We start from the raw sequence: 12,179 nt of genomic DNA, 5'->3' as shown, positions 1-12,179 counted from the left end.
GGAAATGGTTTTGAGCCTACCTGTAGGCATCTCTTGGATAGCTTCCTCCCGGGATTTCTCCAGTTTCTCCCTCACCCAGGGAAATTCCTGCAGGGAATCAAGGAAGGTGTCAAAGGCTTTGGGGCCTCGTGTAGGTAGGATATCCAGTAGCATCATGGTCTTCCTGAGGCCTGTGGATTGGGCTCTGATTTCTTGAACGTGGTTTTCTGTCAAGATCCCTTCCTGGTAGAGATACTGAAGAACAAGTCCATCCACCAGGACTTCAGCACCCAGTTCCAGACGAAGGGAGCGGAGAACCTGCTTATCTCTGGCCTCCATCTTCTCTGAGAAGGAAAGAGACCACATGGAATAAGACAGGCAAAGCCTTACATACTCTTAACAGCCGGAAGATCTCATCATGTACAATCAGGTACATGAGATCAAACACACAGAAGTAAATAATATGGAGGATATGACTTCTCTTATACAAAATGAATTTTAACCTATTATTTCCTTGTCCATTAAAAGTACACATGAGGAAATAAAATAAAAATAATAACAACTAGCATTTATATTGCAATTTAAGGTTTACAAAATGCTTTATAATTATGATCTCATTTGGTCTTCATAATGACCCTGGAAGATAGGGTCTAATATCATCCCCATTTTACAGATGAGAAAACCAAAGCAGGTAGAGGTACAGTAACTTGCCCAGGGTCACACAGCTAGTAAGTATCCAAGGTAGGATTTTAAATCAGGTCTTCCTGACCCCAAGTCTGAAGAGTAACCATCTAAGAAACCTTAACCCAAAGAGTAAAACTGAAGTGTTCCTGCTCTCCAAAATCACACATTCTCCTGGTCTAGATATAATATCAACCAAAAGGCATCTATTAGGTGCCTACTGTGTGGAAGTCAAAGAAATAGTCCGTAGTTTTAAGGAACTTGAATTTTACTGCTTGAGGGTAGGATATATGAGAGAAAAACATATGCTAGATAAGGAAATACAAATTTATATCAATTAATAGGGTAAGTAGACAAAACAAGATGAGGATCAAGAAAGGCATACTGTAGCAGGTGGCCACTGAAGTTAGACTCAGAGGAAGCAAGGGGAGTACCTCCATAAGGAACACAGGTGGTGAGAAAACATGGGTGGCTTAGAGCACCAGACCTGGAGACAGGAAGACCTAAATTCAAATCTGGCTTGAGACAACTACTAAGCTATGTGACCCTGGGCAAGTCACTTAATCCTGTTTGCCTCTGTTTCCTCATCTGTCAAATGAGCTGGAGAAGGAAATAGCAATACCATTACAGTATCTTTGCCAAGAAAACTCCAAATGGGGTCATAAAGAATAGGACACAACTGAAAAACAACTGAATAAAAGAAAAATACAAAGAAGTTTCTCAGAGTTAGTAAAGAAAAAGGGAAGTCAAGAATTCCAAAATGGGGGGGGGGGGAGGGAGAAGAGGCATTGTGCAAAGTGAATACAGTGCTGGATTCAAATCCTAACTTTCTACGTGTATGACCATGGACAAATCACTTGGCCTCAGTTTCCTCATCTGTAAAAATGGGAATAACACAGTTGTGGAACCTGCCTCATGGGATTATTATGAGGATCCAGTGAGATATAGTCTACAAAGTGCCTTGCAAACCTTAAAGCACTCCAGAAGTAGCAGGCATTGTCATCATTAAAAAGTACTTCATACCACTCTTTTCTCCGATATGGCTCCAATTTACTTTTCCATCCTTGTTTCAAACTACTCCCCCTTCACCCTTTCAGTCAGACTTTGGTTGTTTTTCCTCCATGGAAGGCCAGTGGCAGACACAGGTCACTGAGATATATGAATACACAAAGGATCTGTGACTTTGTAGCCCAGGAAAATTCCAGTGTGGAAAGACCGTCCACTAATGAGGATCACAACCTTTCTATGACTTGGTAGGGAGCTGCCTAAGGTTCAGAGAGGTCATAAGACTTGCCCATGGTCACACAGACCCTTTCAGGGGATCCAAGCAGTCAAAACTATTTTCATAATAATACTAAGACAGTATTTGCTTATTAAAATGCTTCCACTTTCAACTACATATCAGGATGCATTTGCCATATTGCATATAGCAATAAATGATATCTGCAGATAAAAGATTCCACCTATTTTCTATTAAATCAGATGTGAAAGAGTTTGCAAAAATATGTAAAAAAAATGCTACTATGCATATAAAACTTTATTTCATACCAAATATTCTTTATTATAACTAAATATAGTTATTTTCAGAAAAAATGGGTTATTTATATTAAGATATAATGATTTAGGATTATTTTAATGATAATTTTCAAATTTTATCAGTTTTTATTTTTAATATAGTATACATCAATAGATTTAATACAAATAAGAAAAAGTGGAGAGGGGGGGTCGGGAGACCAAAAAGCTTGAGAACCTCTAATGGAAAAGGTGCTTCTTGAGCTGAGTTCTGAAGGTAGCCAGGGATTTGCAGAAGACTGAGGAGGAAAACCATTCCAGGCACCAGGGGCAGTCAGTACCAAGGGAAGGAGACAAAGTTTGGCAGAGAAGGTAAAACTTCAGGAGCAGTTTAAATGATAGGAATTAGAGATTCTGAAGAAAGAGAATGCACTTAACATGGGTGCCCTGGGCATGTTACCAGAGGGGAAACAGAAGCCTAGAGGTTGGTTATATTACAAACCTCTTTAAGAAGTCAGCAAGGTCAAGGATATTTAGAGGTGGAAGAACCTTTAGAGACACTCATGTTTTTCAGAAGAGGAAACAGGAGCAGACAGAGGAAATGAGTTGTCCAATGTCACACAAGGATTAAGTAACAGAAGCAGAATTGTTAAGAGGAACGCATTCAAGCTTGGGGAAAAAGGAACTCTTGGGTTCCACTTATTTTTTTTAGAGACCTAGTCATTGCTGTTGTTTGTCCTTCATTCTCCAAGAAGACCATGACATCAGGGAGGTGATGCCATGACTTGCAAGTGAATTGGGTTTAACTGAGGCAGGGCTGTGCAAAGTCACCAGCCTCACTCTCTCCTCCAAGTCATCTGGGTCTAGTGGCCAGATATGGATCAGGATGACTGGAGATAGCCCTGGATGCAGTGGAAGACAGCCTTTTAAAACTAAAGCCTTTCCCAGGTCTCAGTTTGACTGAAGCAATACCTATTTGGTGATTAATGCAAGGTAAAAAATGAGACAGAGAATGGTCTTTTTACCTAGTCAGAAAAAAATTGATCTGGGAGGGGAACACCCTCAGGGTTTCTGACCAAAACAGTCACAACTGCTATTTTATATTCCTTCTGAACCAATCAGGGACAAACAAGGACCAAGTAGGGCTTGGTCTGGGACTTCTTTCTGGCCAGTCAATGAGAGCCAAAGTGATTTATTTGAGGCAGGTGGGAAAGTGGAAAGACCCCTGGATTTGGAATCAGATAACCTGGGTTCAAATCCTGCCTCTTGCTATCTGTGTGAAATGGGGAAAATCACTTTAAGTCTCTGGGCCTCAGTGTTTCATCTGTGAAATAAACAGGTTGGACTCTTGTCCTCAAGCACTAAACCAATGAGTCTATGAATGTCCTTAACTAGAGAGCATAATAAAGGCATCTGCTGAAAGCTCAAGCAGGGGATGAAGGAGCTGTGGATGGGAAGGAATATTCCTGTTATTTATCTCTCCCCAAGCCTTTTAAAGATATTTTCCTTACACCCACCAATTGGAAAGACATTGCCTCCAGAAGCAACATTGTAGGACAGATTTGGAGCTGGAAGGGGATAAGCAATCATCTAGTCTGACCTCATCATTTTTATAATGAGGAAGTTGAAGGCTGCAAAAGACCCCAGGAGGAAGGAAATAGGCATTTATTAAGCACCTACTACATGCCTGGGGCTTTACAAATATTCTTTCATTTGACCCTCACAACCACCCTGGGAAGTAGGTGCTATCATTATTATCATTTTACAGATAAGGAAACTGAGGCAGGTAGTAGTGCAAGGAATTATCCTGGGACTGAATTTGAACCCAGGTTTTCCTAACTCCAGGTCAGGTGCTCTTTCCAGTACACCAGCCGGCTGCCTCTAGGCAGCACACAAACAGATGTGAAAGGGACCGCAGAAGTTATTAAATCCTGACTTTACAGATGGGGAAACTGAGGCCAAAAAAGGGGAACTCCCTTGCTCAAAATCACACAAAGAACAACTGACAAAGTCAGGATTTGAACCCCAAAACCAGCATTTTCCACTATTCCATACTGACACACAGCAGGCCAGAGGCAAATCGAGGTCTGGGGACCAGAGAGGTCAAGTGACTACCTGAGGTCACACAGCAGGTGGCAGATAGGTAAGGTCTGCGGACCAGGGAGGTCACAAAGCAGGTTTGGGGGCAGGTGAGTTCTGGGGACCAGAGAGGTCAAGTGACCACACGAGGTCACACAGCACGTCCGAAGCCATCCCAGTACTGTCCACTAGCCACTAAAATGATACCGAAGGAAAGGATCCCACCAGGGAGGGGGCGCCCTGCTGTGAAGGTCCTTGACATCACAGACAGGCCACCATAAAGGATGGGTACATAATTTCTTATTTCCTGTTACTTACAGCCACCTCGCCCTCAGAAAGCAGCCCCTTGAGTCCCGGCTCTGGGGCAACCTGTCATGCATCCGCCATCTTTGTTAGAGGCAAGAACCCCAAACCGGAAGTGCCAGCGACCATCTTTGTTAGGGGCCAGCACAGGAAGTTGGGTTGGGTGCCATCTTTGCTACTGGCGCTTTACATCACCGAAGGAGGCGTCACCATGTTTGCTGTGGGTAGAGGTTGCTGGAGGCAACTAAAATTAACAAGGGAGTCAGCCAGTCTTCTGCCTCTTACTGTAAAGCGGGAGTTGGTAACCTTCTCTGTGTCACAGGACTCACCCCTTTGACAGTGTCCCGTGAAGCCTGTGGGCCACTTCTCAGAATAAGTCTTTTAAATGAATAATATAAAATACAAAGGATTAGAAAGGAAACCAATTATATTGAAATATGATCATTTCTCTATATTTAGATGCTGTTATATCACAATGTATCTGTATCCATGTTATATCATTATATAGCTATATTATCATAGCAGATACATACTCTAGCTATATTCATATTAATATATCGTATAACATATCTATATCCATAGGACTATACTATATTTATATCCACATTATATCATATTATACATACTATGTATCCATAGTACTACATAACATCTATATTCATATTGTTAAATAATATCTATATCCACATATCATATTATGTATAATGTACATATTATTATATCTTAGAATATGTATCTACATCGATAGTTATATAACGTAGCTATAGCCATATTATTGTACCATGTTATGCAAATATCCATACATCTAAATCTCTATATGTGTGTATATATATGTATTTGTTTGGAGGGGGGGGTGGAGGAGCAATTGGAGTTAAGTGACTTGCCCAAGGTCACACAGATAGTACATGTTAAGTGTCTGAGGCTGGATTTGAACTTGGGTCCCCCTGACTCCAGGGCCAGTGCTCTATTCACTGTGTCACCTAGCCGCCCCTATGTATTTGTTAATATGTGTGTGCATTAAATATATGTGTATATTAAACAAGTTTACAGACCCCAGATTAAGAACCTCTCAATAAAGGAGCAAAGGCAATGGAGAAACAAGGGGAGAAAGACATGCAGAAATCAATGCATTAGTTACATCTCATTAATTCCGTTTCATTCAACCTTCATTCAATTAAATCCAAGAAAGGCAGTTTGGAAGGTGGAAAGTTTGTTGACTTTGGCATCAGAACTTCCTAGTTTCAGTCCTGGTTCTGCTCATAGAGAGCTGTGTGACCACAGGCAAGGCACTTAACTTCTTTGGGCCTCAGTTTCCTCACCTGTAAAATGAGGAGGCTACAAAAATTATATAGTCACTAAGCTCCCTTCTAGCTCTAAGTGGATGATTCTGTGATCAATAAGCATTTATTAATGATCATGGAGCAGGGTAAGGGCAGAGATAATATAGACAAAAACGAAAATTGCTTCCCTAAAGAAGCTTCTAATTGTACTGGATTAAACAATTTAAGATTATCCTTGCTTTTAAAGGAAAGACATGGTATTGTGAAGTGTTATCTTTTTTTAATGACATTGGTTTGCCTTTCAAGGTAGCAAATTCCCTATCAGTGGAAGTCTTCAACTGGAAAGATCACTGAATCCAACATCAAAGGACCTGAGTTCAGGTTTCCACTCCGGCATTGATTCACTATGTGACCTTAGTAAAATCACTTTACTGAGTTGTAGGAGACAGAGATGATGTCTAGAACAAGTTCCTGGAGGAGAAAGGAAGAAGAGGGTTTAAAAGCAGCTATAGAAAGATCATCCAGGGTAATGGGTAGGGCTTTCTTTTTTTCTATAACTACAGGGAAAGAAGAGAAGGTAAAGATGAGCAAGAGGCATGATCCCAAAAAGGTTCGAAGAATGGTAGAGGGAACTCACCAGAAAAGCCACAATCTTCTTAGGAAAAGGTCAAATTATCTACTAAAAATGTAAGTGAGGAAAGGCTCCAGAGGAGAAAGGTTTGGAACAACTTCTATGAGGAACAAAATAGGGGTGTAATAAAGGTGGGGGAGGACAGTCTAATAGTAGCAATAGCCCAGCAACTACTATATATGCCACAACTTATAAGAGGCAAAATTAGCTTGATGTGATTTTTTTCCAGTGACTTTTTAGTAGCCCAGGAGCATCAGCAAAGAAATTAGATGGTGCAGGATACTCAGGGCTAGTGATCTTCAGAGATGGAACATCAGGGGACCAAAAAAAAAAAAATCAAAGGGTCATAGCTAGTGGAACATGAAAGTGTCAGACAAAGGGATCAAGGCTGAGTAATGAAGCAAGTGAAGCCAGGGTAGAATAGATGGACTGGGCAAATAGATATGGGTCAAGGGACTGGTCTTAAGAAGAAGGATGAAGAATAATGAGAGTGAGCATTTACATAGCATTGTAAGGTTTGCAAAGCACTTCACATATATTATCTCATTTATATTCTAGGAATATCAACCCTATGAGAGAGACAGAGACACATAGAAAGAGAGAGACAGAGAAAAAGAGAGCATGGAAGGAAAAAAGGAAGGAAAGAAGGAAGGAAGGAAGGAAGGAAGGAAGGAAGGAAGGAAGGAAGGAAGGAAGGAAGGAAGGAAAAGAGGGAGAGAATTTTTTAGTCTCCACTGTGATTCTATAATAAAGGTATTATGCTACACTGTCTGGAGAGAGCACCATCTAATTGTATATACTAATTAATTGCTATCTTGCTGAATCCATGTTTTCTCCTCATGAATTCTAATAACTCATTCAGTACTGTGATGCAGCATTCTTGGCTAAATGTTGCCTTTTTAGAAATGCAGAGAACTGGGCTAATCGCCTATTTATGAAGGCCTAATTCATGAGCACTTTTAAAGCAGCTAAAGTATGTGATTATAAAAATATCCATGTACCAAATAATTATCTTTATGAAATTATAATGTAGTAAGCTATAGGTTATAGTGATTCACAATACAAAGAGCCCATAGTCCTGATCAATTAATGAATATTAATGTTGAAGAGTAATAACTATCCCTTACAAATACTAAGTCTTTCATTGACTTGATTGGAAAAATGATTAGTCCATGCAATGTCCTGATGGGTGCTTTATTTCCCTTCTTGCTAGGCAACCAGGATAATAATATTCCTGGGACACTACACTACTATGAGAAGAGAGTGGCTGGAACACATTCTGTATCAAACCAAGAGCTGGTATGTGATGGGAATAAATAGAAGAGAAAAAAATGGAGAAGGAACATATGACACACAAGAGATCTTCACTAGCCTTGGAATCAGAGATCTCAAATCAAATCTCTCCCCTGCTACTTAGCTGCACATATGATCTTGAACAAATGACTTCATCTCTCTCCATCTCAATTTCCTCATTAGTAAAATAAGTGGATTGGATTAGATGAATTCTTTCAGTCAATCAACAAGCATTTATTAATGACCTACTTGGTGCTGGGCTAAGCACTAGTGATATAACGACAAAAATGAAGGAATCCCTGCCCTCAAGAAGCTTACCTTCCAGGGCAGACTATATGGTCTTCCATTATTGTTGTTGTTCAGTTGTTTTTCTGTTGTGTCTGACTCTTCATGACCCTCTCTGGGTTTTTCTTGGCAAAGACATAGTAAGTGTCTGAAGAAGATGAGGAAGATGAGTCTTCCTGACTCAAAGCCCAACATTCTATCCACTAAGCCATCTAGTCACCTCTGCCCAGTACATTTTGTTGTTTAGTAATTTTCAGTAATGTTCAAATCTTCACAACCCCATTTGGAGTTTTCTTGGCAGAGATCCTAGAGTGGTTTGTCATTTCCTTCTCCAGCTGATTTTACAGATGAAAAAAACTGAAACAAACAAGGCTATTTGACTTGCCCAAGGTCACACAGCCAGTAAGTTTCTGAGGCTGGATTTGAACTCTCCTAACTCCAGACCTGGTGCTTTATCCACTTTGCCAGCTAGCTACCCATAGTCTTTCAGATAAATAGATACACATCCACATCCACACATGTATGTGTCTATGTGTATGTATATGTAATCATCTATAAAAGTATATATACAATGGGTACAAAATAAGCACAAAATGAGGCCAGGGAAGGTTTCAAGTAGAAGTTGGCACTTGTGATGAGTCTTAAAAGAAACCAACAATTCCAAGGGGTGGGAAGAAGCAAGTGTGTTCTAGATATGAGCAACAGCTAAAGCACAGTTGTAGAGACTGGAGATGGGATGTTATCTGTATGGAACAGCAAGTGTGCCAGGATGATCCACCGGGAGGCAGTGGGGAAGGGAGTTATGTGTCATAAGACTAGAAAAACTGGAAGGGGCCAAATTGTTTTTTTTTTTCTGGATTTTTTTTTTATTTTTTTAATTCAATTTTTAATTTATTAATTTGTTTCCTTTTAGTTTACAGGATTCAATTCCACAATTCCTTGAATTTCACATTTTGTCCCCCTCCTTCTCCTCCCCCCCATGGCATCTTATAATCAAGTATAGGATCTGTAAATACTTTCACATTATACAATGGTCAGGTTATAAGGATGGATTATACCAGCTGGAATGAAAAATGGTAAAGAGGACATAAAATCAAATAAGAGAACGAAAAAGATCAGGTATTTTGCTTCCACCTGGATATAAATTTAGTTCTTTCTAGTTCTTTCTCTGGATGCACATTTTTCTCTCCATCATGCGTCTTTTGGGATTGACTTATATCCCTGCATTGTTGAGAAGAGTCCAGTCTATCAAAGTTGGTCATCACACATACGTTGTGTCTGTAATTGTGTACAAATTCCTCCTGGTTCTACTCTTCTCACTCAGCATCAGTTCTTTTAAGCCTCTCCAGGTAAATATGAAGACCGCCTGCTCCCCGTTTCTTATAGCGCAATAATATTCCATAACATGCATATACCACAACTTGTTCAGCCATTCCCCAATTGATGGACACCCCCTTAATTTCCAATTCTTTGCCACAACAAAAAAAGCTGCTATAAACATTTTTGTACATATGGGTCTTTCTCCCATTTCTATGATCTCTTTGGGATATAACCCTAGTAGTGGTATTGCTGGATCAAAGGGTATGAAAGTATTTATAGCCCTTTGGGCATAGTTCCAGATTGCTTTCCAGAAAGGCTGGATCAGTTCACAACTCCATCAACAATGCATTAGTGTTCCAGTTTGCCCACATCCTCTCCAGCATTTGTCATTTTCCTGTTTTGTCATCTTAGCCAATCTAACTGGTGAGATGTGGTACCTCAGAGTTGTTTTGATTTGCATTTCTCTAATCAATAGTGAATTAGAGCATTTCTTCATGTGCTTATAGATAGCTTTAATTTCTTTCTCTGAAAACTGCCTGTTCATATCCTTTGACCATTTATCAATTGGGGAATGACTTGTATTCTTATAAATTTGACTCAGTTCTCTGTATATTTTAGAGATGAGTCCTTTGTCAGAGACATAGGTTGTAAAGATTCTTTCCCAATTTCCCACCTCCCTCCTAATCTTGGTTACATTGGCTTTATTTGTACAGAAACTTTTCAACTTCATGTAGTCAAAATTATCCATTTTACATTTTATAATGTTCTCTAATTCCTGTTTCATCATAAAGTCATTCCCTCTCCACAAGTCTGATAGGTAAACTATTCCTTGTTTTAGCAGACTGCTTACAGTATCAACCTTTATACCTAGATCATGAACCCATTTAGACTTGATTTTGGTATATGGTGTTAGATAATGGTCTATGTCCAGTTTCTGCCATACTATATTCCAGTTTTCCCAGCAGTTTTTGTCAAATAGTGAGTTCTTATCCCAACAACCAGGGTCTGGGGGTTTATCAAACAATACATTACTGTAGTCGTTGACTTCTGAATCTCGTGTGCCTAATCTATTCCATTGATCCATTCCTCTATTCCTAAGCCAGTACCAAGTAGTTTTGATGACTGGAAGGGGCCAAATTGTAAAGAGATATGCCATTCATTCATTCAACAAGCATTTATTCAGTTTATATAATATTCCAAGTACTGAACTAGGCCCTGAGGCTAAAAAGAGAGAAGCAGAGCATTCCCTGCCCTCAAAGAGCTACATTCTGTTGTATAGAAGCAATATATACACAGAATGGGAAAGAAGAACACTAGGAACTAGGGGAATCTATAAGGCCTAATTTAGGGACAGCTAGGTGGTTCAGTGGAGACAGAGCGTTGGACGTGGAGCCAGGAAGACCCGAGTTCAAATCTGGCCTCAGATATTAGCCGTCTGACCTGCATAAGTCATATAACCTCTCTTTGCCACAATGTAAAATTTCCTCATCTGTAAAATGGGAACAATAATAATAGACCCTACCTCCCAGGGTGGTTATGAGGATCAAAGGATAGAATAATCATGATGCACTTAGCATAGTGCCTGGCACTTAGTAGGCACTATATAAATGTTAACTATTAGCTATAACTGGGGTATATGGGATGCTCAGGGAGGACTAGTACCTCTGGTGTGAGGGGTTGCCAAGCCCTTTTCAGGGTTGCTCATCAGCCTTTGTCACCTGTCACCCAACCTTCACCTGTGGTTCCAAGAACCTGTAGCATGCACAGCAGCCACACTGCAGCAAAAATTGTCTTGGCAGATAAACTAAACCAGATTGAGGGTAACCATCAGTGAGTTAGGGGGATGTCTACTCCAAATCTGTGAGGATTTCCCCTGGCAGAATGGGAAGATGAGAACAACTTTTTCCAAAGCTAACAGGCTAGTATTACATCATAAAGCAGGAAGCAGGGTGATTTGAGCCCCTTGAGCAAAAAGTTTAGAGATTTCCTTCCCTTTGTCTATTAGTAAAAATGTGCTGGTTGGTTGAGGTTATGGGGGGAAAGAGGCCTGGGTGTTTCCAAGAAAAGAAAGATCACAAGAAGTTAAGAAACAGGAGTTCTCAGACCTCTGGTAACAATTCATCTCCCTGCCGGAGGAACATGGATCACTGCTGTAGGACAGCCTGCTGCTGCCATGGCTGTGAGTTCTGCATTCTTCTGTACTGCCCCTGTGGTTCTCTGAGATCCCACTGTAGACGGATGTGACTCTGCGGAGGTCCTGACCTGGATCCGGACACAGAAGCCCTGCAGTCCTGCTGGAATCACAACTGCTTCCATTGCTTTTGGGTCAACTACTCCAGGTACCTCTCTGAGGAGGAGGAGCTGGAGGAGGAAGAGGAGGATAGTGATTTTCATGAAATGGACTAGTGGTCCAGCTACAGCCTGTATCCAGAGGTACTGTGAGGACTGATGAACACATGACTGTCGATGCAGGGGCCCTATTTTGAACTGGATCCAGCTGCATGAGACAGCTCATCCCAGGACAGCCCCAATCCCTTCCCAAACTGCCATACCAAGGGGAAGGAAGGCTCCTCTTGCGATAAATTTCTGGCCTGTGTTTTTCCAAGTCTGTGCTGATTAGCTCACTTTACCCTCACATTGATGGCTCTTGTTTGCTCTGTTTCAAAGCACAAATATAATTGGTTTTTATGTAAAAAAAATTTTTAAATAAATCAGGAAGCAGGAGATAAAGAACGACAAAACGCTATCATTGTGATGTCTTGTCTTTCATTTCTTTGGTTTTTCCCAAAATCATCTGAACCAGTGGTCTACATATA

General features: G+C 40.5%; 1 protein-coding gene across 1 annotated transcript in view; it reads right to left on the bottom strand.

The window, feature by feature from the left end:
• Positions 1-12,179, bottom strand: part of CRADD (CASP2 and RIPK1 domain containing adaptor with death domain) — a 373,328-nt gene that overhangs the window by 240,306 nt on the left and 120,843 nt on the right. Inside the window, exons 2-3 of the mRNA XM_069095164.1 lie at positions 4,570-4,651; positions 21-323 (exon numbers count right to left, since the gene is read on the bottom strand). Coding sequence (XP_068951265.1) covers positions 21-318 — 298 coding nt within the window. The 5' untranslated portion in view covers positions 319-323; positions 4,570-4,651. The remainder of the gene's footprint in view (positions 1-20; positions 324-4,569; positions 4,652-12,179) is intronic.

This window comes from Petaurus breviceps, unplaced genomic scaffold (assembly GCF_028583685.1).
Source record: "Petaurus breviceps papuanus isolate PSGF00001 unplaced genomic scaffold, PetGlider_PUasm1.0 225, whole genome shotgun sequence".
NCBI classification, from domain to species: Eukaryota; Metazoa; Chordata; class Mammalia; order Diprotodontia; family Petauridae; genus Petaurus; species Petaurus breviceps.
The sequence above is the reverse complement of the archived record's forward strand: the minus strand, read 5'-3'. Positions and strand labels throughout refer to the sequence as shown.